Below are 27,931 nucleotides of genomic sequence, written 5' to 3' on the forward strand. Positions count from 1 at the left end.
CGTAGTCAGCATGACAATTGTGAGATGGAGGTAATATTTTTGTATGCATGTACTGCCTCATTAAATTGCTTTAAAATTAATTGTTTTTTTATGGATTTTACAACGTACTCTACAACAGAAAGGGCGACCACGAAAACACCTCCTTTGAGCTTGATAGTCGCCAAAACAAAAATTTTCATTTTTAGATTATAAAATGAAAATAGACATAAAACTTATCACCTCAGTAGTTTTGACTTGTCGGTGAAAGTTCAAGATGCGGGTTCACAAAGGCAGCAAAAACATTTAAATGTATGGCAACACCACTTTTAAATACATCATTAACTCAAATTTGACATGCATGCAAACAGACCATTCGAGCATGCCACAAAGGTTCCGATTGAGCACACCGAAATGCCTACTTACATGATCAAAACAGCTTACAAAAGACGCAATTGTAAAGAATACCTTCTCAAAAACACCATTACCTTTAAAGTCTGCAGCAAATTAACTTGTATTCCATGAAATGCCTGTAATGCTGCTGAGTTTATCGTGTAAACGCTGCATCATTGAGCGGCCACTTTTCTTATCTGAATCTCGATGATCATCGTTCACCACGTCGCACTTTGATGTCTCTGACGTCGACGGAGACGTCTCTCTCCTCTGGAGAAGTTTTTCCACAATCTACATTGAAAATCTGAGCATTATAAAGTGAATGTATTGTTTCAACCAAGTAACACAGAATAAGAATATACAGAAGAATCACTCGTGTCGGAACCTTTGATGTTTTTGTCCTCGCGCATGTCGTGCCGCGCATGGTGGGCGCCACTATTCCGGCCAGATGATTAGGGTTTTTGACTTTTTCCAAACCTTTAAAAAGATCCGAAGTCATTCTTAAGTCAAAATATACTTGAATTCCTTATTAACCATTGACGTTATGTAATTTCAATGGTTGGAAACAAGTGAGAGATCCTAATCATCTGGCCGGAATAATGGCCGACATGAGGACGCGTTGTACACCTGAGTGATCCTTCTGTATAATCATTATTCTGTGCAAGTAGTATATTGTTTACATCTTAGTAGATGTCGATTATACAGGTCAGTGCAGTCCCAAGAAGGTGTTGGTGTTGGTGCTGACTGACGTTTCGACATGCTGAGTCAACGCCACATAGAATCATCACCTACACAAACAGTCCTTCTCAGTACCGAACTGACTAGGACAATCAACATCTACGAACATTTCGACTTCACGTATCGTCCGTACTCTATAAAAGCTCAAAAAAACTCGCACTCGCCGAATGGGACATAAAAATCGCGCGGCCACTAATCAATGACAAAGTCATTTTTCCGCCAATGGCAGGATCTTCGCTAAAATATTTCAAATCAAGCAATCATTGGTGTGATGATACCGTCCTCGTATAGCAATGAATAGATTTTGATGCCCCACTCAATTAGTGTTTGCAGTAGCGTAGATTGCCCGACTTTTAACTCTCACTATGCAAATATTCATAATAACGACTATGATGACGATGATGATGATGATGATGATGAAAATGATGATGATGAATATTATTTAATCACAGTAGTTCTTTTCAGCCTACGGCTGGTTTGCAAAAGTGGTGTGTTTACAAATGTTATAAAGACTATACTAAAAGAGAATTGACTGTTTTATGAAATATCTACAAATAAAATATATAGGAAATATTTAGGAAATACTTAGAAACAAACTGTGAAATATACTAAAAAATAAAATCATGTGTCGAGGAAGAAAGTTTTTGCAAAACGAATCTAACAATATCGTACTTCTTATCTCATGAGATAAAGGTTTCATAGTTTAACTCCGTTATGGCAAAAACTTCGTTTTAAGAGCTCTGTTTTTGGCATTAGAATAAAAAGCTCAGTGTAACTTGGAATATTTTAGCAACATCATTTTATTTTCCGTGTGACTGCACTCAGAAAAAGAAATCACACAATTACATTGTCAAAAATATTTTGCATATTTTGTGTTTCCATTTGCTATCATTGGCACAGTGCACGGATATCATTGACAAATAGCACTAAACTTTTTTATGTCCTTCAATTTATTTTTGCCTCAGTAGTTTAGCAGTCTATTTTACCCTCTTCCTAAATAAAGTTATCTACTTACTTACTTACTTATGTAAGCTTAACTAGTTTCGTGAAATTTCGAGCTACCAAAACTAATATCGTGGTCAACCCTTTAAATCAAGAACTATTTACTGAGTTCTTACATGCTCATGGCGATGACTCTCGTATGGCTAGATTATAGCCACTGCAGAGGGTACTTTATACACATATGAAAGAATACAGACCTTTGCCTGATTTTTAGATAAGCCACCTTGAAATTTCAAGTGGGATAGAAGCAATTGTCCTGGCTCGTCTACACATGAAGATCACACGTAGTTAATCATAAATGGACCTATGATGGCTTTGTATAAGTGGGAGAGAGGGAGGGGAGTTTACTACTTTTGATTGGGTATCGAGAGTCTAGACTACTTGTTGCTTTAGCAAGTCAAACTTTTTTATAAAATCTGTTACTTTTGCTCAACTGTTTTGTATATACTAGTATTTTCAGGGAAATTGACACTCCTCCCATACGCCTATCTGTCAAGGGTAGGGAGCGCAACCTTCCCTTATATTCGTCACTGCAGTTTGTAGCAGGCCATTGGCATGCACTTATATAGATCCTTTTTTCAACTTTTTAAGAAAACTACAACACTAGTAATTATAAAAAAGTCCTTACCATTCGAATCCCATGTATCCTGCACATTTATGTCGTCCTAAATGAATTAAATTGGGAGTCAAAAGTTTAAAGTTAGCAAGAAAACATTATACTTTACTCTATAGTTAGGGTTACATGAATTTCCAGGGAAAAAACCGGTGAGAGTGATAAAATGCCGAGAGCAGCTTTGCCTAGACTTCTCTTTCTCTAACAACAATAGCAAGAGCTTTGAATTTTACTTGAAAGCAGAGAGCACCCGCATCGATGCAACATGTCCTTACTAAGAGAGCACTCGCAACATGTCCTTACTAAGAGAGCACTCGCAACATGTTCTTACTAAGAGAGCACTCGTAACATGTTCTTAGTAAGAGAGCACTCGCAACATGTTCTTACTAAGAGAGCACTCGCAACATGTTCATACTAAGAGAGCACTCGCAACATTTTCTTACTAAGAGAGCACTCGCAACATGTTCATACTAAGAGAGCACTCGCAACATTTTCTTACTAAGAGAGCACTCGCAACATGTCCTTACTAAGAGAGCACTCGCAACATGTTCTTAGTAAGAGAGCACTCGCAACATGTTCTTACTAAGAGAGCACTCGCAACATGTTCTTACTAAGAGAGCACTCGCAACATGTTCTTAGTAAGAGAGCACTCGCAACATGTTCTTACTAAGAGAGCACTCGCAACATGTTCATACTAAGAGAGCACTCGCAACATGTTCTTACTAAGAGAGCACTCGCAACATGTTCATACTAAGAGAGCACTCGCAACATTTTCTTACTAAGAGAGCACTCGCAACATGTCCTTACAAAGAGAGCACTCGCATCGATGCAACATGTTCTTACTAAGAGAGCACTCGCATCGATGCAACATGTTCTTACTAAGAGAGCACTCGCATCGATGCAACATGTTCTTACTAAGAGAGCACTCGCATCGATGCAACATGTTCTTACTAAGAGAGCACTCGCATCGATGCAACATGTTCTTACTAAGAGAGCACTCGCATCGATGCAACATGTTCTTACTAAGAGAGCACTCGCATCGATGCAACATGTTCTTACTAAGAGAGCACTCGCATCGATGTAACATGTTCTTACTAAGAGAGCTCTCGCATCGATGCAACATGTTCTTACTAAGAGAGCACTCGCATCGATGCAACATGTTCTTACTAAGAGAGCACTCCCAAGGTTTCACAATGTGCCATTGAATGCTCTCAATATTTTTCAAAAGGTAACTAAGAAAAGCTGATTGTCAAACAGTACAAACACGCACACAAAAATAGTCAAAGGTTTGAGTACAGAACTAAAAATCCCACTCCTGCACCCTACTACGCCTCTATAAAAACGATTTCCAACTCCATATGCAATACTTTCAACATGGTAGCCTCAACTATGACTGTTTTAGATTTCAAGTTAAAGTTTAAGACACAAATGAACAAGTACTCATTTAAACTAACATTTTCCATTGAATCCACAGAAAGTGCCACTTTCAGATTCTTGTAATCAGCTCTGCTGCGTACAGTGACACCTACAAGAAATAAATTTATGATATACTCATTGATGGAAATCGATGATTTTCTCAGTAAACGTAATTGTGCCGGTGCTAGTAAAAGTTCGGATAAAAATGTTAAAATCTTCACAAACGTGCCATAATACTTGCACGTGTTTACTTCATCCTGCTGTTAAACAGATGAATTGCGCAAGCTTGGATAGCCGAGCAGTCTGCGAGCATAGTGAACATGTTAAATAAAAATATTATCTTGTTGAAATGGCAACATTTATAAGAAATATATGACAAAATAAGATTTCCATTGTAGATCCCATAATAGTTGTCAAGCAGTTTCTGTTATTTTACATTTCTAACTTGAGGTCTTAAAAAGATGAGTCTCATGGTGGGGGTTTGTGCACTTAGTGTTTATACTTTCATACGGGAGCTTTTCAACTCGCTTTTATATAACTAAGCATTACGTAAAATATTTTTTAATTTTCGTCATAATACTTTTTATATAAGTTTGCGATGTTGAAAATTTCAATTTTTGTCAATATTAACTTTTTAGTACGATTAACTCCTTAGGTATGAAAGCCACTATTTTCGTCAATGTCCAGTCTTTAACTTCATCACCACAACTTTAAAGTTTAAAGCACAACTCAACTCAGGCAAATCCCAATGAACAAAATGAGTTAGGCTTGCATGAGAGTCATGGTTTAGCGGTTACAAGATATATCATAACTCAATGGTGTTTTCATCGCTTTTTTAGCGATATAGCTCATTTTAAATGAGTCGATTTATTGTTCTGCTAAACAAACTGCCAATTTATAGATATGTCACTAAAGCCTGGTTCTCATTAAGTCACTTGAGTCATCCGAGTCATTTCGTTGTTTATCAAAATGACTGGGACGACTCAAGCTATTGTACACTAAAATATTCGTACTAGCCCTCCCGAGAGACTGCGCTTAATTAATTTTACGCGAAACATTTAAAAATGGCGGCTGCTGTTTATCAAAGACAAAGTCTTTTGGCTAGTTATTTGCTTCTTCAAATCGTTTTGCGTAATATAAAGGTCGCTTGCATTTCTCAAAGTTCTATCCAAGCGACCCTGGTCGTTTCAGTCGTGTGAGTCATTTGAGGTCATCCCGGTTGCCTCTGAAATGTTCTCATACAGTCGCACGGGTCGTCTGTGAAATTTTGTCATGACTGAAACGACTACATTAAAACAAGGCTTAAGTCTTAATGAGATGCACGAAAAAGTACATTGGGGAAAATAAGTACAATGTTAATTTTGCATATCCGGATCCAAAAAGTGTTGACTTTAAAAATAACTCATAATACCTGGGATCGTTTGCATTATGGAAGATCTCGCAGGGACTGACAGCATTGCAGCAAGTCCGGCAAGTATGTATGAGGGCTCGTCATCACTCGATTCACTGTCTTCATCGACAGCATGCGATACCTATTCGAAAATAGTTGTTTTGTTTAAGTTAGAAGTATACGAGAAACTGGCATTCGATGGCATTAAGGACTATGGTTTCTAACCTACGGCTGAAAAACTGGAAATCGCGTACACTGCTATGAAGTAACAATGTCGTCATTGATAGAAAATTACTTCATGTGCTCATGATACTGTTGAAATTTATAAAAGAGTTCGAAAAACGGCGTAGAGAACAACTGCACTTTTCGTTGGTTGCAAAAATTGCAGAGTATAAGGCTAATGTTAAAGAAGGCTTCAATAAAGCGGTTTTTTTATGCTTCAACTTTGGATCTGCTGACCTGAGGGTCCTAATTTGGGGATGTTTAGTAGCATTGGATGTATCTTCTTTCTATAACCTTGTTTCTTTAATATCGTAAATAGTTTTCCACTAGTCTCCTTATGACACAAAAATCAAGTTTGAAATTCTCCAAATGTTCAGACACGATACTAGAGTATCTTATTGGCTGGAAAAAACTTCATGTCATGTGACCACCAGCAGTTGGTCGACATGTCCTCGAGCACTCGAGACATGCTGTCGTTTCGAGCCTCAAAATTCTCGCACCTCGACAAGAGTCATTTTCCTTTTTTCTTGAATCTTTAAGTTATAATTAATTGCAATTTCAGCACGGAATGAGCTGTAGGAACACGATTAAAGTCGGGAGGGCTCAAAAGCAAGCGCCAAAGATGCCATCCTATCAGAAATTATTGGTTAGAAACTCTTTATAACTCGTCAGTTTTCTGTATTTGGAAAGTTACGTAATTATACGTTAGTCGCTGTGTCTTTTGAGTTGCGGGATTTAGTTGGTTCACAGATGGATTCGATCTTCCTCTGCATCAAACAAAGTTGGCGTGAAATTATGCAATGGTTCCAACGAACTGCATTCACCTCTAAGAGACTCACTTAATTTTAGGAAGGGCTTGGATTTCAGTTTTTGCAAGTTAAGGGGAGGGAGGGGGAGGCTTAAGCTCTTTTTCCCCGGTATTTCTCGCGGTAACGGCGCGGAATTAATGACGTCGTCATTAAAGTGGATGAATTAATTCATCGTATAAATGTGGCAGTGAAGAAAATTCATGTCGGCATATTTATGGATGCTTACCTGTCCAAGTACAAGCTTTCTCAGGTAGTTGATTCGTTGGGATCTTCCTTCTTGCAAAAGGAAGTCGTTTCGCAATCTGTGTATTCTAAATATACAAGACATCATTACATTCAAGGAAAAACTCTCGCTAACAGAGTTTCAATGGAGTGAAGACCAGTTTGTTGTGAACTGCGCTAAGTGTTCATCAGAAATCATAAAACCTCAACTTGGATATGTTCAACTTTTACTTTTATTTACTTTGCACTGAAGATGGCATAAAGTATGCCGAAACATGTTTGTTATAAAGAAATTTGTCGTCTATTTTAAATGTCCTATAACCATTGTGCTCTCACGAAATTATGAACACAATAAATAATACTGCTTTCAGCCTTAAGCACGTAGGGCACAGGCTACACAAAGGGAGAGAGTCCTTAACAGACAATCATCATCAAAATTCATAAAAGAACTATTGAAGCTTATTTATGGAAAATCAAATTACCGACTACAGACATATAGACAGCCTTTTAATACTAACATGATGCAACTCTGAAATTGGAGTATACTATCAATGACACAAAAGTACTTTTGTGTCGAGGAATTTTTAGAGGCGTACTCTCAACAAAGTAATACAAATTATTCTTATAAAATATGTGGAAGAATACTTTTTGTAAAAACAAGTCGTAAGTTACTAAATAAAAACTAAGATCTTTCAGCAGATTTGTAGTAGAGCAAAGGGGGGGGGGGAGAGGGGAGGAGCACCGATAGCTAATTGATGGAGGGCCCCAATGAGGCAACTTTACGCTACTGGACAGAAGGTGATAAAGGTAGAAGTATATGGGAATACACTTTTCTTTATTTTATTTATCGAAATTCTGCAACTGTTGCACGTCGTTCTGTTACAATTAACATGCTTGTATTATTCGTATACATTAGGAAATTAAAGATTGGGCAGCAAGTTAAGAACTATTGCCTAACCTGGAAAATGAAAATCATCAAATTGTGCCAAATATACAACAGCTTCTACAATATCTAAATTCAGTCTTAAACCTCAATCACAAAAATGATTTCAGATTGTTGATTTTGCTATGACAGACTGAAGAACAATAAGCGTTCAGTTATCTAAAACATTACAGGCATGCAAACATGTCTATCTTGTTCGATATCGAATAACGTGTTTACCAAGTTCATTCATGTGTTTGTGCACCACTCAAGAAATCGCTCATCACCGTTAACAGATGTTACTGTTCTAATATTAGCTGCTAGCTTGAAGAAAATCAACGTGTTTTCGTTTCGCAAGAAATCCCGAAGACGCAAGTTGAATTCACACCCTAAATTCTTAATCAAAGGCAATTTCGGTTCTTTTGATCCTTCCTTGGGCTCTTCCAATGAGTTGGCGTGAAACAGAGCTCTTAAAAATCGAACGAAGTCTGCGGAATCCTCAGCATATTCCACGACGTAAGGCTGCATGTGATCAATTTCAAAATCTGGAATTTTCTCAACGTCAGCCAAGGCAATTCTTTGTACTACCTCTCTGGGAAACGGGAAAGGAGGCATGAAATCATAAGACCAAAATAACGTTTCTGTTACGATGGTGGCACAAGAATTGCTATGATTTAACAGCTCGGAACAAACTTTCAGTAAGGAGGGAAGGTGTATGTAATCCATGAGGTTGGACGTTAAGATTCGATCATACTGCGTACCACTCTCAACGCGGTCTTTCATGTTCATGCAATCGCACATGTCTACATCAAATCTAATTTGGTGCTTCCACATATTCTCTTTAAATCTTCTCAAGATGTGTTCGACATACTCGCCAAACATAGTAACGAGACAATCAGCGCTTTTGTATTTTCTGATCAAAAGGTAATCCCATCCGAAAAATGGGAGGCTAGTATATTTAATGGCAAAGACATACATGTTCCTATTAGACGAACGAATGAAGTCTAGATTGATCGGACCAGTCAAGGTTGGATTTTCGGCAAACGATGGCCGAGCGACATCCGTCCTTCGAAACAGTCCATCCCTTATAAACTTTCGGGCCGATGCGGCGTGTTTTCTGGGTATACTATTGACATATGTTGGATCAAATCGATAAGAAAACTTTTTGAAAAAATGTTCTCGTTGCAAAAATATCCACTTAGTGCCAACGACGTTCATATCAAGCCACTTTTGCCAGACGTGCTTCAGTGCTGCAAAATCCCTTTCTTTAATGTTGATGCGTCCGCCGGTTTTAAATTTTAACTCCTCGGGATTGATGATGCTACAGAGCTTTTTAAGAGTCTTCGTGAGATATATGTAAGATGATTGACTGAGAGAAATCGAATACCAAATTTCCGTGACGATTTTTTCGTAATTTTCTTCACCTGGAAAGGCAAACCATCGAGGGTCAATATTTGACAATAATTCGAAAAAATATCTACAGTAATTACAAGAATTGCAACTCATATAAAGTTGAAACGTCTATATAGAAAACTGTTAAATTCAAACGTGTAACAAAGACAAAGAAGCAAAAATTTCTATGTAAATCAACGTTCACAAAATTAACATGCATGAACGTTTAAAAGCATTTTATGTATGCGAAATATTCAATCAGTGAAATCAAATTTAGTTCCCTGGGAACACAGCATGTACACTTTTGCTGTGTTCACTTGACATAATACTTAACTTTCGCGTCCAATTTACAAGTTAAGAAAGTACAACATTCAAACATAAATAGTTAACATCGCCAGAGAGTTTTTGTAATAGTTTCTGAGTAATAATAGTTAGTTGAATAGGTTCTGACTAATGGAACAAACTACACAATCGAAGTCCATAAACAAACATACAAACAGCAATTCTAAATTTTAAAGGACTTCTGACGAGATTTTATGGTTTTTCGAACCCCTATGTATAATACATTGTAACGAAAAGATGATAGCTAAATCGTCTTGTTGGGGATGGTGGTTTGCTGACTTTTAATGATTATATACAATTCATACAGTCAAAGTCCTATATGCATTTAATGCTTTTGCCGAATAAATGTACTTGCAAACGTTAATGATTGATACAATAACAACAAACACACCTTCAATCAGCATGTAAAGAAGTAACACCAATCTGGCCAGAACGCAACTTGCTTTATCGTTGAGAGTGAACAATATATTCTTTCCAGAGCCAGGAAGTGATGCACAAGAAGAAGCTACGTTTCTCAGGTCACCAACACCAAGATACAAGACCTTCATTGGATTGTTGTAGTCTTCTCCTTCATTCTCCAGAAGATTAAAACAATCAAACGCTGGTTTGTTGCCCCAATAATAATAACCACAATTAACTTTGCCACTGGAAAAGTAATCCAACATTTTTTTCGCAAGAGCGACAGTTGCTTTCTTAACCTGGTTGCATTTCAATTTGTGTCCTCCCCAGTTCTTTCTTTGGCATTCTGAATTGCAGTAGAAAGCTTGGTAGCATCTGGTGCAAGCTCGAAGATCTCTACCTCTTTTATGGCATTCTGTACAAGTTCTTACAATTGCCACAGGAATGCATTCGGCTTCGTGATGAAATACGTCTTCTTTTCGACATTTTTCACTGCAGTATTTAGCAATACCACACCGGCTACAGATAACACCAACTTTGACTGTATTATCGCATCGCCAGCAATTCTGAAATCTGGGCATTTTAGATGGAGAGCCAAGATAGATTTCTTACTGTAGAATGATGCTTTGTCTAAATGCTCTAGCGGAAGTAAAACTACGCTAGAAAAGCACGTGCTTTGCAATTTCCGAGAATTCGTGAGAATTTGCGAGAATGCTTCTTGAACTGCTTAAATGTTGGTGATTTACTTTACAGTCAGAGATTCATTTTGCTATAACGCTGTAAAAACTAGTTTGTAGTTAATCCAAAATCTTTAATTGTATTGTAAATTGATCATCTTTAAACACGAAAACAAACAAAATGGTTAAATACTAGTGCAAAAAAGTGAAAGCAACTGACACGTTTTTTGCAAACGACTGACAATTAAATTCCTAATTTACACATTGCGCGCGATCACTAGAACTTCGAAAGTTCCAAAAGTAAGCACATAAATGTCAATCTTAAAAAAAACGTCCATGATTTTGTTGGTTGGTATAATTTGCACATCAAGAATTCATAATTATAAATAAAATCAATAAAGTACAACATTGCATTATATGTTATGCTAAGACGTCTGTAGATATGAAAGTAGAATTTTGCTGACAACAATCAACATTTCAATAAACTGAATCCTATTAAAAACTACTGTTATGTTGAAAACATAAGAAACGAAAATACAGTATTATTTTTATGTTATTTACAGGTAGTCCATACTGTTGATTTTTAGGGGGCGCTGAAATGAATAATGGGCCTAAAATTTTGAAGTTGTACAGGAAAACGCGTTTGAAATTTACAATATTTACTATTTTAGAAACCAAAGTCTGGGAAATGACATTGAGAGCTTCTCATTTTAAAATACGCCCTCAAAGGTTATATTTTGAAGGCGCATTTTTAGGCGCATTTTAGGCACAACTGTCCCTTGCACGCAACTGCATATTAGATTTATATAGCTGTTGATCGAATCAACATTAGGGCTTTTCTTGAAACGCTCCGTCCTACATTTAAAATTATAGAATTTCTTCATCCATTCTCGGCTCTTCGTTTAACTCAGTTAACTCCTTCTAACAACAACTCGTGTAATTTATGCCCGGGATCTGTCATATCTTTTATCAGGGTAATACACATGTCGTCCTTGCGTCATCAACCTTAAAGAAAACGCTCATGGATGTTTTTGTTTCGATTTCTCATCATTGATCATTTGTTAAACTGCTATGTCAGATTGCGCTCGGTACTCAAGCATTGATCTTTTAGCTAGAATGCAAAACTTCTTTATTTCATCCTTTGATTAGTGATAACACTATAAGATCTTTAGTAAAAAAAAATGCCTGACACTAATCATTGATCCATACAGACCGAGTAAGATCGATCCTCTAATTCCCTTTTAGTATACACCACCGTTCACTATCGCAAAATCAGGTTCTTCATCTCCGAGTTAAATGTAGAGCTATCTTTTGCCCAAAAATGTCGCAATGTATTTCAACAAGGCTGCATGATCTAACTCCAACTTCCTTCATTTCTCAAGCAATTGATCATGGTCTATGAGATCAAATGATTCCGAAAGTCCAAGAAAAACAACATGATCACTACAAGGAGGTCGTCCATTTAAGTGCATAACCGAAATTGCAAAAATATCAGACGATTTTGCTAAGTCTCCATACTTAAAGTCATATATATGACTGCTGGCTATGTTCGTACAGTCATTTAAGTACATAACCAAAATTGCAAAAATATCAGACGATTTTGCTAAGTCTCCATACTTAAAGTCATGCAGATATATGACTGCTGGCAATCTTCGTATAGCCATTTAGCCACAAAGGATTCTTATCACACATTTCAATTTCAGTGCAATTGGCCTCAGTTCAGCAACAGAAGAGCAACTTTATACTTAAGATATGTCACAAATCCTTTCTTTCTTCAAAATTTCAGGGAAGGATTTCTTTCGAATGTCATCAAGAGGTAGTGCAAATAGAGCTATAATAAAATAACTTCTTCACCATCAAGTAATCTATTGATGTTTTAAGTAGTTATAACTGTGTAATTCTTATAGGGGGTGCAATATTTTGCCCAGAGAAGTGAATTCAAGAGCAAGGTTTACAATACATACATATCCTTAAGATGTATACAATGGAAAAGGGTTTCCGTTGAAATTTGAAGCAAACAGTTGAAAGAAGCTTTGGGAAAAAAAACTTCCTAATCACTCTGAAAACAAGAGAGTTGTTCCCATGTATAGTTGCTTCATATCTTCACGAGACAGATGGCTCTATCGGGCATTGATACGACCTTGAACTTTATGTACTTTGCTGGCAGGATATACTTCCCCCTCACCTATCATTTCCAAGAAGTATAAGTCTTTACTAAGAAATAGAGAGTCTTTAAATTGTCTAGCATAGTTATTCAAAATTTGCTGACGACTCCATTGAAAGCCAGTAGTCAGGTTCGTGGTGATTTTTATGAGTGAGCAAGTGACATAACTCAGTTGAAAATGCCAGATTTCGGGAATGCTGGCGATGTGGAAATACGGTCGGTGTTGCTGTGATTTGCGAGTTGTGTGGCATTGCCAAATACTGTGGTCAAAAATGTCGAAATGAAGACATATTTCGCCACGAAGCAGAATGCATTCCTGCGTCGATCCTTAGAACATGTAAGATGTGTAGAAACAGTGGTCGAGACCTCAAAGCGTGTACTGGATGCTACAAAGCTTTCTACTGTAATTCAAATTGTCAGCAAAATAACTGGGGAAGACACAAGATTGATTGCAATTCCGTCCAAGAAATAATACAGAAAAAGACCCAGTTCATTACGATTCTCTTTTCAGAGGCACATTGTTTACAATGCCAGTATTTCTACTGGGGTAATGTAGCAGCATTCGACTGTCTCAACCTTGTCAAAAACGAGGGCGAGTCGTACGACTCGGATTTACACGTTCTGCACCTCGGTGTTGGTGATTTAAGAAACGTAGCGTTGACGTGTGCTTCTTTGCCAGACTCCTATACGAAGATTGTTTCATTTACTTTGAATGACAAAGAGAGTTGCGTGTTGGCCAGACTGGTTCTTTTTCTGTACATGTTAATAAAAGGTGCGTATATAACGTCGAATAACCAAGAATATTTCTATCAAACACGTGGTGATAATCATTTATAAACGCTTTATTCATGATAGGTAAGCCAAGAGTTGAAAAAATTGACACCGAAATTTGGTATTCGATTCAACTCTGCAAATCCACTTACGAATCCCTAACTCTTGCGCTTCAGGAGCTGATAAATTGCACAACTACTCACGAATTCCAAAAAACAACATCTGGTCTGATTGCTGTCAACAAATCGCAATTGCACAACCTTAAGCTGGTGTGGAAGTCATGGTTTGAATTAAAAGTCCAAGATACTACAAGTCACAACGCGAAAAAATAATGGTTTTGAAGGTTTTATGTTGAACACTTTTTTCTCCGAATATATTGGAAATATCCCAAGCGAGTACAGACAATCAGCAGAAAAATAGATAAAGGATGGAATTTTTAAGCGAACAGAAACTCGATTGTTTGCAGAGAATCCAACACTCACAGGACCGAATAAGGAAAAGACAGAAACTTCGCACTTCTTTTACTGCATTCCGACAGGTAATCTTCCATTCTTAGGATGGGATTACGTTCAATTGAAGAAATTTAAGTTGGTTCCCTGTCTAATAACAATGTACGGTGAATACATTGAGCACGTTCTGAAAGTTTTTATGGGCAAACTATCGAAGAGACAAGTCAAATTTAAAGTGGCAATAGATGACTCCAATAGATAACTTCCGAAGTTACTGCAATTTTGTTCGAAGATGTTAAACCATCAAAATCCAAATGCCACGATAATCAATGAAACTCTAGTGTGGGCGGAGGTTATAATACCAGAGGGAAGAATCCAACATTCTTTTAATTATTTGCAAGTAGAGAAGTTGACAAAAATGGCCACTCATGATACTAAACGTTACAGATTTACAGAGGACAGTTGCATAAGTTTTAAGGAATACCTAGATAACTCGTTTGATTTCATCAACTATCTACGAGCTACATTCAATGCTTATCGTCAGCGCGCAGAGGCTCGTAATATGAGCATTCAAACGAAAGCAAACATTCCCACCCTCAAACAGCTGGGCAACGAATTCAACCTTCACCTTCGTGACGGCATTCGTGACGAAAACAGAATCGTCTTCTTCAAATCAGCAGTAAACAGAAGAAGGGTAAGTGCCATTTTTGGAGAGGAACGCAAGTTGGAGTGGACACCATTACAAAAATAATCGACGTTGCTATCATCTTCGATAGTGCTTTGTTAAATTACTTCGCAACATGGCAATGATTGGCACACAATGTTTGCAATTGCTAAAAAATGACGTTTCCAGATCCGGGCTTGCATTATTATGCACAAACACCATAGTCATTCTCGTTTGCCTATGGAATTCGTATAAATTGCCAGTATGTTTGTTTGTCTTTGTAGAAGGAGTAATTGTAATTCTTGAGCACGATTAAGATCAAACTTAATTTTGTTATCATTTGCCAACTTACAAATTATTCTTCTTTAACATAGAGTGCGCGTTTTGTTACACGTACCTCCAAAAATGGACAAAGAATCGAGAACATAAAAAACTTGAAAGACACCGGTGCATGGTAATGGCATGATTCTACGGCTATCGTATCCGATTGGTCAATTTCTTGAATACAAATTATATCACATAGAGTGTAAAAATATATTTGAATAAGATTGTTTTGTTTACACACCTAATTAAGCAAATTATTAAAACTTGACTAGTTTTCATGCGGTAATTGAGAAACACTCTTACATCTTTATTCATACAATGAAATGTTAAATCAGTTTGATTGCATCATTTCAAATAGCCACCACTGAAAAATGCCCATGAAAGTAAAGTAAATCAAATGTACAGTAGATGATGAGGAAGGTAAAATACAAAGACCGTGGACATCTCCAACTGACGTCATAAATGCTTCCCACGGTGCACAATTTCCCTGCAACAACTTTCCCACAAATACAAATCTAGAAGCGAATATCTAAATTATGGGTCTAACTCGAGAGGAATGAATCTGACACGCCATCAAGCTTGCTAAATATGAAGCAGCATGACTAATGAATCGTGTTGATATGGCTACATGAATCATGGTAAATACATTAACGAGCACTTCCAGGTTTTCAAGAACGGTCGTCAATCCGTTTTGGTTCGTGAGATGAGTGGATGTAAATTGTTTCAAATTGTTTGATCGAATTTTGAGAAATTGGGAAACTCATGCCATTTGCCAGGGTATATTCAATGCACTCGAACTATTATGCGGCGGAAAGTTCTTCTCAATTTCTCTACCTTGTTCTTTTTTTCAGAGGGGCGCAAAGCAGAGCCATCAGTCAATAAAAATATCTAATAATTATATAATGTTTTGTAATAACACACGACGTCTGAATTGCGTATTTACTACACGGAATGCACCATGGGAAATTCGTTGCGTGGTTTTACTTTCGTTTTATAAGAAATCATAGTTTATATTAGAAAAACATCAAGAATTTCAATATCTTCTTTAGGTCTAAAATGCCCAGATTTCAAGATTGCTGGCGATGTGGAAATACGGTCGAAGTTGGTATTATCTGTGGCTTGTGTGGTATTGCCAAATACTGCGGCATAAAATGTCAAAAAAGTGACATATTTCGCCACGAAGCAGAATGCATCCCTGCGTCGATCCTAAGAACATGCGCGATGTGTAGAAACAGTGGTCGAGATCTTAAAGCGTGCACTGGATGCTACGAAGTTTTCTACTGCAACGCAAAATGCCAGAGTAACCATTGGAAAAGACACAAAATCGACTGTGAAGAAGTGGCAAAATTACTGGAAAAAATAAGTGGCGAAATTCGGAGGAAATTCATCGTGATGCCCGGTTTGTTTCCATGCCCATATTACTATTGGGGTAACGTACCAGCATTTGATTGCCTTAATATGATCGAAAATGAAGGCAAGTCATATGCAATGGAATTGAATATCTTGTATCTCGGCGTCGGTGATTTGAGGAACGTGGCACTGACTTGCGCTTATCTTCCGGATGCTTATACAGAAACGGTTTCATTTACTTTGAATGAAAACAGCAGCTGCACACTGGCAAGACTGGCTCTTCTGCTCTACATGTTGATAAAAGGTAGATTTCGCTTGTAGAATTAAAAAACAAAATTAGAAACAACTTTGAATATCGCTGAGTATACGTAGCAGCGCTTGTCGATTATATTAGGGGTGAATTCACTGAGGGGTGGAGTTGCAGAAGGCTGCACATCCTTTTCGTTTTGGAAGGTTAGGGTAGAGGTGCCTGCAAATTACTTTGCAAAATATGAATATGGGAAACAACTAGGCAGAAGCAATCGTAACTTGTGTTTGAAAGAGCACGCACTGAAAAGAATATCTCTCAATAATGATATAAGACCAAGGGAATTCAACAAAATAGCCACCAAAATCTAGTCTAAACTAAAGCTCCTCAGCCCCGTCCACAAAATTACAAAATCATCCGGGGGCCGGTTGCACGAGCCTGGATAGCGTTATCCACTGAATAGCACAGTTTTCTGAACGAGAAGAAAATCTCTTATAAGAGAGCAATATACGATTTGAACTGTGCGATCACTGAAATAAAATATTGTCTTAAATATTACAAAATTTCTTTGTCGTAAGAAAAATGTAACACCTTTTTTTACAAGTTTGAAAATTTTCGCTACCCAATGGATTGTGCTATCCATGCTTCGTGCAACCAGCCGCAGGACTCATCACTGATTTATATTTGCACAATAGTTACGGCGAGAAGCTTTACTATTTAGATGTACACGATTTACTGACTTTCAAATATCCAAAACTCTGGTGTAGCGGCCAAGAAAACCACAATAGTTCTAAAAAATTAACACTTCAGCGTTGCATTAGAGAAGTAAGGAACTTTAAAATAACGACGAAGTTGAAGCAAAATGTTAGCATTTCAGGGGTTGTAACGAAAATATTGCTCGAAAGAGTTGCAAACATTGTTATTGAAGGTTAATATTAAACTTATTCTTTACTTTATAACCTCCATGTAGGCGATTCTGGCATCGAATGCAATGTCACCGAAATATGGTACTCTATACAGTTGAGCCGATCGACTTATGAATTACTTCGGAAGACACTGCAGGAACTAATCAACATCCGGACTTCGCTAGAATTACGGTATGAAACTGGTGGTTTGTTGGCGATTGAGGACACAATGTTGAAGGAAGTTCAAAATGTTTGGGCAACATGGCTTTCGTTGAAGGTTGAGGGAGCTAAATGGATTCAAGAGCAGCGCAAAAAATGGATGACCACTGTCGAGTTTATCGAGAGAAACAACACATACGTTAACGATGTACCGAAAGTTCACACAAATTCGGCAAAGCAATGGATCAACGATGGAGTTTTCAAACGCACCGACACGCCACTTTTCGCAGAAAATCCAACCCTAACGGGCCCCGATCAAAACTGCAGAACCAGAGAATATTCCTACAGCATACTCCCAGAAGTGCTGCCATTCAGCGGGTGGGACTATGCTCAAGTAAAGAAATTCAGCTACTCCGACTGTATTGTCACTATGTTCGGTAACTACATTGAATTCATTCTAAGAGGTTTCATGAGAAAGCTTTCGTCCAGACAAGTGAGATTCTTAATCGTGTTGTATGACTGTGAGCAGATCAACAGTATTTTCGATGTCGGAATAGCCTTCGACCGCATTCTGACGTCAAATCTCATGGATTACATATTTTTACCTCGTTTGCTGGAACTGTGTTCTGGGCTGATCAACCGCCATAATCATCACGCCACAATCGTGACCGAAACCATGACGTGGACACGTTACATCATGACGGAGGCAGACATAGATAGCGACAAATTCAAGCCGCAATTGCAGAAGTTAAACAAAATTTTACAAAAGGACGTCGGTCGGTCACTAAAAAACCCGTACTGCATGAGAGACTATTTAGAAAACTCTTTCGAGTTTCATGTTTATCTCCGTTCCTTGTTCTACACTCAAAGTCAAATGAGCAATCCGACGAGAAAAAGAGGAAAAGTCATTCCACTCCTTAATGAATTGGGTAAGAAGATGAAACTGAAACTTCGCGATGGTATTCGAAACGAAAACAGAATTGTTTTCTTTCGACCAATGACGTGTAGGCGAAAAGTGACGTACTTGGGAGGAATGGAACGCAATCTTGAATGGGTACCATTGAGATAAACAAGTAGTGACGTATTTATGACATGATTTATAATGAGACCCAAAAGAACCTCACAAGGCCTACTTTATGTAAGCAAAAACATAAAAAAGCGCGAATAAAATGCTGTGTTTTCGTTGCAATCTACGCTGCCTCGATTTCCTTTGCCATATATTTGTCACGTAATTTGAATAGTATGCTTATTAAGAGCGTCCTTATTTTTGAAGACATGATCATAAGATCACAGCTTTCCAAAAACATGGGCAAGTGCCAGATTTCGTTAAAATTGTTTTATAAAATTATATTAATCAAAAGTAAATTATTCAGCAATTTTCCTTGCAATTGGAGTGATGTATATTTAAAGATTTTTCCTATTTTCCCTCCTTACTTACACCTTCATACTCTTTACAAAACAATCTGCGCACACATAACATCCTCATTTTGCGAACCTTGTAGTAGTAATTTTCTCTTACAGGTTTTTGAACCGTTCTTAACATTTAATTAAATATACACATCCAGAAGGCGACCTTCATATAAACATGTTTTTACTTGCACGAAGCCAAAGTTTCTCCCCAGACACGCGTGTATCACGCTTCAAAAAAGTGCAGGCATGCATGTCTAACCACTGACGTCACTTTATTTATTTCAGTTCACGTATATATGATCGTCGTAAATGTACTTTCTTTGGATAATGCATGGAAAGATTGGGACTAGTTTAATCTCTGGCTTCAAATTTTGGCGGGAGATAGCCTTACAGTTGTAATTAGTTCGCTCGTTTATACAGATTTGTTTCCGAAACAACTTTCTAAGAGGTCGATAATCGATTACTTAACAATAATCTAACCTTGTGGTGTCCGTGTTTTTCATGGCCGTAGAGAGCGGGAGGAAGTGAAAGGTGTTGAAATGTCTACTCCGGGAAAATTTTGAATACCTCATTTTCCATCATTTTCATCCGCCATGAGATAAAACATCATGAAACACAAACAAGGCTGACATGCAATCTCAAAACTTGCGCATGTTAAATTTTGCAAATTCAAATGGACAATAAGGATTCGAAACCACATTTTCATAAACACGCATGGGAAGGGGCACCATTGAGACATTCCCTCTTTTCCTTCACAGCAAAAGGTATTGAAAAATACCATACACTCACCTGGGAAATAAATCCCTGATCAATTGAATATGTCCAAGAGGGATCACATTGCACGTTTCGCTATCATCTATAGATGAAAAAAGAAAATTCGTCTTGTGCAAATGAACATGTTAGGGCCTGTTTACGTGTAGCCGGGATTCAGCCAAGCGTTAAATGATTTTGGCAAATGGAAACGATTCAATACTCGTCATCAGATAAATCTTCTCGAGAAATTTCACAATATTCTGATTTAATCACTACGCAAAACATTTAAATTTACAACAACCAATTTGGCTAAATTTACGAATTTCAGCAGGAATGACTTGTGGCGCTTAACAGTTGTAATTTTTACGCTGAAAGTTTTGCCGTTTTTCTATGCCACGAAATCATTTACCGCCTCACTGAATCCCGGTTAGCCGGGAGCATGTAAACAGCCCCTTAGATGCGCGTGAAAAGACGTACGTAAATCATTATTTCGACTTGTGACGACACAGTTAATCTACACAGTAAGTCGAACTTTAATAAAGTCTATTGTGCATTTGATATTTTCTTTTTCACTGATTTTTTTATAGAGCAAAAGAGCGGAGCTTTTTAGCTTTCCAATGATATATTTTTCATGTCATTTTAATCAAAAGCGATCGATTTCAATGCCATTTCAAACAAAGTAAAATTTTTGAATAAATTTTTGTATAGCTTTTATTCTAATCAAAATGTGTGCCGTTTAATCCAAGGTAACCTTTTTTCTTGGGTTCCATCCAGCTTCTGTCATAGATATATTCTATGTAAACCATTCGGTAACATCATAGCAAAAAACTATAGTTCCAATCGGCTCATGCAAACTCAAGGAGACTCGAACAATGCTCGCGACTGCATAAAGATGTTTCACTGTATTGTTGCTATGCAATAATAATCTCATCAACTGGTCAGCAGCGATCAAATCCGTTTGAAGAATACTCAATTCAACCTTATGAATTGGCAAGTGTTCGTAAAATTTGGCCATTTAGAAAAAGGATTATATTTCACTTTTACGACGAACAGATTTGCCGACAAAATTTTCATTTTGCTAAGAATGTTATTTCAGGTGGGTGTCGCAACCCACACGAGCCCCCTTCACGACGACACTGACCGCAAGACCATAGTAAGCTCTTTTTCACGTTATTTTTACATGGTCACGGCTCCAATATTATCACAGCCGGAGTTCAATATGTTTGGTGAATACTTCACTTCAACGAATGTTGGAAATTCGTTCGACAAAACCAGCTGCCGTCTCTTACCGTCATAAATGTCTGGCTTCAAATCGATTGCCATTTCTGTAAACGGTAAGAAATAGGGATGGGGGGTTTCTTTCGCTTTTAAAATGCACCTGCACAAGTAAAAATACACAGAGGACGTTGACAAGAATAACAGAAAGCAAAAAAACAAAATCATAATGAGGTCATTATTTAAGCCCCGGGGGCTGGGGGCTGGTACCGAAGTGAAACGGACAAAAAAAGAAAAGAACAGCAACCTCTTTTCAAACAACCATTTTTTATTCACACGCAATCATTGTATGTTTTAAATTTTCATTTGCATAACTCAACATAGAAATACCCCTTTACACCTCGAAAAAATGAGTTGCCGAACCCAATAAAGAAATACCAACATATATCACAGAAAAAGATGTCATTACCCTTCCCAATATACACACTCCCCTTTACACCCCCAGAAAAATGGGTTACCTGAACCAGTTACAAATACCCTTTCATATCCCAGAAAAATGGGCTAACCAACTCATTTCTTGCTGGTACCAGCCCTGGGTATGAATAATGAACAAGACTTAAGCAATAACTTCACCCAACTAAACCTAAATTGCTGCAGCTGCGTCACATGTACAAATCATAAAAGTTCACTTATAATAAACGTACGTAACATGTAACACATGTAATAACTCAGCGTATGTAGCACGTAACACATGCAACAACTAAACGTGCGTAGCACGTAACACATGTAACAAATAAACGTACGTACCACGTAACACTTGTAACAACTAAACGTGCGTAACACCTAACACATGTAACAACTAAGCGTACGTAGCACGTAACACATGTAACAACTAAACGTACGTAGCACATGTAACAACTAAACGTACGTACCACGTAACACTTCTAACAACTAAGCGTGTGTAACACCTAACACATGTAACAACTAAACGTACGTAGCACGTAACACATCGAAAATCCTACTCATAAAGGAATGTCTTAATCGATAAGTCTGTGACGCAATCTTGGGGCCAGTTGCAAAAATCTGGATAACTTCCTTCATTGGAGAGTCATTTTTTGAAACTTATGAAAAAAGTGTGGTTATATTTTCTTTACGAAAAATGAAACTTTGTAATTCTAGAACTAATATTGTATATCGCTGATTGTCGAGTTCAAACCGTAGATTTTTTCCCTAAACAAGAGATTTTTGAAGCGTTCAAAAACATTGCTATCCAGTAAACTCTGTAGTATCTAGCTTCAGGACAAGTTCGGTAGTCAATGAAAACCTGCTCAATTTTTCTGCACAAACTAACAAACAAAACTAGTCAAGAGAAGCTTGTTCGTCAATGTGTGTGTCGATTTATCATTCACTTCGTCGTAGAGACAGCTTTTCACAATCCGAAGAAAATGGCGTCGTCATCGCGTTATGCTATCTTTCTGACATTTTTTCGATTGCATGATAAATTCCGGCTACCACTTTTACAATATTGCTGAATGGCAAGAGAAATTTCAAACTCATGCCACATCATCTACCTGATTCAACTCTAAATTCCGTCAATTTATAAGTATTGTACTGCAATGTCATAACACTATATACACGCACTCTCAATTCTCACCATTTTGAAAACCTATCTTTTTCTACAGGATGAACACGAGGTAGCATGGACTGCCTAATCGCCTCTTCGGTTGAACATACATAGTTTTCTAGCTACAGAATTACACAGAATATGATTAAAAGTACTTATACAGTATGTATACATATATAAAAACCACAGCAGGATTTGATTTTCAACTACTTCCACAAAGAAAGTTTATCCCGCCAACATTTCAAATCTACAATCGCCATCATTCATATACATTAGTCTCTATAATGTGTTAAACCGTTACGCTGTTAGTAAGTACCTGATTAGAGTAGCCATATCCCAGAGCTCCATACGCGAATGCAAATTCAAGTTCAACGGTACCAACTTTCTAAACATTATATAAAGCACATTCACATGCATTGATTTCTAATTTTTTCGCCGTGCAATAGAAATTGTTGAGAAAAATTTTGGCAACTTTTTAAGTCATTTTTATATAGCGAATGAGCGCTAAAACTCGACTACATTAACTCGATTACGTTGATTAACTTGACTACAGTCCTGGCAGGGAAACTACTCTACAATAGTCGCAGAAGTTCTTGGCGCAGAAGTTCAGCGACCGTAATGTTAATAGTTTCGTGATAGTACCGTAGTATTGGTAACGCAGTCTTGGTACCGTGCTATTGGTAATGTAGTCTAGGAACGTGGTTTAATCTTGTCGTTACCGTAGTCTTGGTGACGTAGTATTTACAGCATGGTCTTGGTACTGTAGTATAGAGTGTTTGCATTTGACGTCAAAACAGCCATGTTGGAGGACTACATCAAAGTGCCGATTTTCAACAGAGCGTGAGATTAACATAAATTCCTTTTCATTATATGGGATTTTCCTCCAACATGGCGACCGATGCAAACACCCTACTGACACCATAGTCTTGGTAACATGGTTTGGCTACAGTAGTCTTGGTGACTTAGTATTTATACCGTGGTCTTGGTTCTGTAGTATTGATACCATGGTTATGGTACCGTAGTCTTGATACTGTAGTATTGATACCATGGTTATGGTACCGTAGTACTGGTACCTTAGCGTTTGCACCGTAGTATTGGCACCCTAGCATTGGTACTATAGTAATGGTTCGCAGTTTTGATACCGTAATCTTGATGCCGTGCTGTTGACATCGTATTCTTGGTGACGTAGTAATTCTACTTTGGTTTTGTACTGTAGTATTCACACCATAGTCTTGGTATAGAAGTATTGATACCATAGTCCTGACGTCGTGTTCTTGGTACCGTAATCATGAAAACATCATAACGCCATTGGTTGAATTTTTCGGTATTTTTACAGTAGTCACAACGAAAGCGGTTAAAGAGTTGAAAGAGACTAAAACAATGCGGTTTATATATTATATTATAGTGCTCAAAATCATTTAGTATGACAAAGCGTTAGCAATCAACCACCTGTTTTTTTCTGTTCGTCAATTCATAAGATTCCATGGACCAGCCAATCTGTGAACAGCAATTCAAAGAAAATTTAAGTGCAAAGGTAATCGTTCAACATTTCACAAACACAAGACAAAAATGCGCTAAAGGGAAAGGGGGAAAACTGTCGGTGAATTGTTCGAAGACGGGTGCAGAACTCAAACTAAAAATCGCCAACCGCGTTAGTCAAGCACCCGACAAACATTAAATATCATTTCTTAAAGTTTTAGTGGATGATTTCAATTTTACTGAATTCAATTCAATTCGTACGCTCGTTGCAAATTCGTTCTCTGACATTGGCATTGCCAGACTAAGGGGATGATTACATGAGCCCAGTAGCCGGGATTCAGCCAAACGTTTATTGATTTTGGCATATGAAAACGACTTAATACTTATCATGAGATAAATTTTCTCAGCAATTTCACAATATTCGGATTTAATAAGTTCTCAAAACATTTAAAATTAAAACAACCAAATTGCCCTTATTTGAGAATTACAACCGGAGTGACGTGTGGTTTATTCGCAAACAGTTGTAATTTTTAACCTTGAAGTTTTGGCTCCTTTCAATCCCTTGAAATTATCGGGCTAGCTCGCTATCCGCGCCAGCTCGCCTCCATGTAATCAGGCCACAATGGTATATATAAACTTATGTCCCGTGCGTCATATTCGAGGCTTTTTTTGTATTTTGGCTAAAATAAACTTGTTACAAAAACAAAGAATGTAAATTTATAGTTTTGCAAAGTTCCGCTACAAAAGCGCGATGAAAAAGCGAATAAAATAATCGTTTATAAAAATACTTCCTCGCAACGAAATGGGGTTAGCGTTCCCATCCAATACGACCAAACGAGCAAATTATAAAAAAAGAAAAAAAGGACAAACAGCAAACCTTCACCAATTTGTGGAGATGAAAACTGACTTTTCCGATCATTTTGAGCTTATTTTTATTATCCTTGTGAAAACCAAGAACAGAAAAGACGATTTGATTCGACCAATGCTTCATTTGTGAGGCAATCTGTTGTGAGCGAAAAATGAAAACGAGTTCATGGCATTTGTAAACACATGTATAAAGGTTATGGAAAAATTCTTGATTTCAACATTTCAAGATTCTGGGTTTCTCTGTTCTCAGTCACGCAATCCACAGTGGCTCAAAATTCGTTCATCACATTATGATGATCAATGGAGTGAAAGCAAATGATAATGACCGCAATATAGAAAGCACATTCTGAGAACTAGCTTTGTACCACCTTGTAAACTCAAGATTCGAGTTATATTAGACAATTACTTGGCTTGATCATCCCTTTGAAATAAAGTCGACATACAAAATCTTGCTTATAAATCTTATCCCCCGTAAATATAACTCAAATCTCGAGCTTACAAGATTACGCATTTTGGTGTATTATGTATAGCCCTAATTTCCGAAATATTTTGAAATATGTCCATTGTTGAGTTTTCCTCGAGAGGAAAACAATGTCTTAAACATATCTATAATGAAAGTGAATGTCTTAAACATATCTATAATGAAAGTGAATGTCTTAAACATAGCTGTAATGAAAGTGAATGTCTTAAACATATCTATAATTAAAGTGAAGAGAAAAAAGTGTGTTCCACGAAGACGGACGGTATAAGGCTACCAAACACTATCTCAAACAAAGCGACAGGGCTGTTCAAAGTTAATTGTCGTGGAAGCCGATTTGGGTCACCGAAAAAGATGTTTGCGTTTACCAGGTTTAAGCGAATTTTTAAGATTTCAGTTACAGAAGTGGTCGAACTACTTCTACACTAATAAAAAACTATAAAAAAATTGGCAAAATTTTGTTGAGGAGTTTTAAGACTGAAATCTGAAAGGCGTTTACGACTTTGATGCTGAATAGTAAAAAAAATCATAACCAAAATTTTATAGAACATCCAAATTTTATAGAACAAACATGTATATTTGAACATTGCTGCAGTTCATAACTAAAGCTGGAAGAACCACGCTTGTAATTCTATTATCTGCAGTTGTTAGCTATCTGCAACCATGTCTACATCACCGACTTGAATATATTAGGAGAACTTATACTGCATAAGTAAGCTCAAAGTTACTATAAAACTTTGCATAAAAGCCAAATTAGGTTGAGACAAAACTACTATTATCACAAAAAGCCACGGAAGTGTGACCATTTATGCAACTTTTTTACTAGATTCGGTGGGTTTTGCACACTCGTTCTGAAATATGCAGCTATATAAAGCGGACGGCAGAGTCTATAAGTTCATGAGACGAAATCTGTTAAAAAATATTTGCATGTAGCTATAAGGCAACCCAGGTTTCGTTACCGCAATTTTGGACAGCCTAAGCTGCCCACGAATTATTGAAGCAAGAAAAGCATATTTCGCGAATGACGATAAGGATGGCGAACAAACATAACGAAAAAGACTCCATTTGTGTTAAACATCTTTGAACTTGGGCTTTGAACGAGAGCTATATGCTCGTCTTGTTCACTGTTTTACTTTACTACGAAGCAATCAAAACACTGGATTACGGAAAAAAGCGACGAAGTGATCACTAGTGTATAAAGCGCCGACAGAACGTGGACGGGGACTGGGTGCAGTTAACTTACACCGACAGGAAGATTGAGGACTTCGTTCCATAAAATCTTTCCCTTTTTTTTCCGCATGGTCTCTGACGTGTTCTTTGCCAAAGAACCAACGGATATGTTGCCATACAGTCGATAGGTGTCCGGTATCGAGTCACCGTCCATGATCAGTTGCTGACAGCCAAACACGTGAACGGAGAGAACACCAACCTGTCGGGGTGGAAAAAATGCATTGAAATGCTTTGTATACTATAACTCAAGGCTAGAAAGCAAATGTATAACTGGAAGACTTGCTAATATTACACATACACACCTCTTATGCCAAATTTAATCCTCATGATGACGAATTAGGATAGTAATGCCATACTATACTATCATAGTATACCCCTGTGAGTTTATCTTAAGAGTAGTGCACAAGTCTAGTTCATAAGATTGCATTATGATCATACCAAAGACATTGTAAATAGTAATTAACTTTGGTGTAACATGTAAACAGTGATTTTCTTATGAATGTGCAAGACCTTCACAATTGGTTCATTCTGCTTCACACAGTTTAGTGAAATGATGCATCATTTGAAATTTTGACGCCAAGAAAAAGGCAGAACATTTTTCTCAGCCACTCACAGATGCTGTATTATAGTAGAGAAAAGACTTGCAGATATATAATAGTGACCAGCGTAATTCATTTATACATTGCATTAGTGAATCTACATAATACTCTAGTTACTGGTAATCTGGACCCAATCATTGCAAATTTATACCCCAAGAACTACTCACGCTAGGGAGAGCCAAAAAGAGTCAAAAATGCATTCCATGTAACCATCCATACATTAGAAATTTATCATGCATGGTATTTTTCATTAATATTATTATAGTACTTACCGGTATGTTGGCATCTAGTGTGAGGAAAGCATCTTCTCTGTCTTCGATTAACAGTGTAGGATTGGCCTCAACTTCACCTTCATTAACTTAAGTTCAAATGAACGCTTTCAACAGTCGTCTCATTGTAAACATATACAAAAATTGAAGTTTTAGGACTCGTTTCATCCAAAATGGCTGTCGATTGTCATGACACAAAACAACAAAACAACACAACACAACTTTATTTACTGAATTGCGGAGTTTAATTCATTGAAGAAACTTACCATCATTACGCTTCATCTGTTCAAAATGTGACAGCAAATGTTTATTTTCAATAATTCATTTTGTCCTTTTTTGTTTTGCAAAAGCAAAATAATTTGACTGTTGTTATTTTGGGACGTGATTTATTTTGAATTTGAATTTGAAGTAAGCGCTTACGAGCCAACGCTACGGCAGTCACCAGTCAGCTGCTATTCGTC

General features: G+C 37.3%; 3 protein-coding genes across 5 annotated transcripts; 2 read left to right on the forward strand and 1 right to left on the reverse strand.

Moving 5' to 3' along the window:
- Window positions 1-7,583: 7,583 nt before the first annotated feature.
- Window positions 7,584-27,871, reverse strand: LOC124435677 (C2 calcium-dependent domain-containing protein 6-like). Of its 3 annotated transcripts, none has more exons than XM_046985660.1 (10): window positions 27,737-27,843; window positions 27,474-27,559; window positions 26,616-26,801; window positions 24,905-25,030; window positions 23,998-24,045; window positions 22,865-22,933; window positions 22,579-22,670; window positions 20,999-21,087; window positions 19,746-19,812; window positions 9,083-9,127 (listed from the first exon to the last, which is right to left on the reverse strand). In XM_046985660.1, exons 1-10 carry the CDS (start codon window positions 27,750-27,752, stop codon window positions 9,124-9,126), a joined length of 783 nt encoding a protein of 260 aa, XP_046841616.1. In that variant the 5' UTR covers window positions 27,753-27,843; the 3' UTR covers window positions 9,083-9,123. The 3 variants fall into 3 exon arrangements, with proteins under 3 accessions (XP_046841599.1, XP_046841616.1, XP_046841609.1); XM_046985653.1 differs by lacking the exon at window positions 9,083-9,127 and adding an exon at window positions 11,201-11,518 and having other exon boundaries at window positions 27,737-27,871; XM_046985643.1 differs by lacking the exons at window positions 19,746-19,812; window positions 20,999-21,087; window positions 22,579-22,670; ... (4 more) ...; window positions 27,474-27,559; window positions 27,737-27,843 and adding an exon at window positions 9,829-10,466 and having other exon boundaries at window positions 7,584-9,127.
- LOC124435716 lies at window positions 12,705-15,171 on the forward strand. Its single transcript, XM_046985692.1, has 3 exons — window positions 12,705-13,449; window positions 13,533-14,591; window positions 14,936-15,171. Exons 1-2 carry the CDS (start codon window positions 13,020-13,022, stop codon window positions 13,778-13,780), a joined length of 678 nt encoding a protein of 225 aa, XP_046841648.1. The 5' UTR covers window positions 12,705-13,019; the 3' UTR covers window positions 13,781-14,591; window positions 14,936-15,171.
- Window positions 15,923-18,850, forward strand: LOC124435700. The gene is made up of 2 exons (XM_046985669.1): window positions 15,923-16,539; window positions 17,453-18,850. Exons 1-2 carry the CDS (start codon window positions 15,942-15,944, stop codon window positions 18,613-18,615), a joined length of 1,761 nt encoding a protein of 586 aa, XP_046841625.1. The 5' UTR covers window positions 15,923-15,941; the 3' UTR covers window positions 18,616-18,850.
- Window positions 27,872-27,931: the final 60 nt, after the last annotated feature.

The sequence above is a fragment of the Xenia sp. Carnegie-2017 genome, unplaced genomic scaffold (assembly GCF_021976095.1).
Source record: "Xenia sp. Carnegie-2017 unplaced genomic scaffold, XeniaSp_v1 HiC_scaffold_1, whole genome shotgun sequence".
NCBI classification, from domain to species: domain Eukaryota; kingdom Metazoa; phylum Cnidaria; class Anthozoa; order Malacalcyonacea; family Xeniidae; genus Xenia; species Xenia sp. Carnegie-2017.

Bases quoted from the DNA above. Each gene is read 5' to 3' on its own strand.
- LOC124435700 (XM_046985669.1), top strand. From the start codon at position 15,942: ATGCCCAGATTTCAAGATTGCTGGCGATGTGGAAATACGGTCGAAGTT. The intron at 16,540-17,452 runs GTAGATTTCGCT...ACCTCCATGTAG, and splicing joins GCTCTACATGTTGATAAAAG to GCGATTCTGGCATCGAATGC.
- LOC124435677 (XM_046985643.1), bottom strand. From the start codon at position 10,417: ATGCCCAGATTTCAGAATTGCTGGCGATGCGATAATACAGTCAAAGTT. The intron at 9,128-9,828 runs GTGTGTTTGTTG...TTGCCTTTCCAG, and splicing joins TCTTTACATGCTGATTGAAG to GTGAAGAAAATTACGAAAAA.
- LOC124435716 (XM_046985692.1), top strand. From the start codon at position 13,020: ATGTGTAGAAACAGTGGTCGAGACCTCAAAGCGTGTACTGGATGCTAC. The intron at 13,450-13,532 runs GTGCGTATATAA...TATTCATGATAG, and splicing joins TCTGTACATGTTAATAAAAG to GTAAGCCAAGAGTTGAAAAA.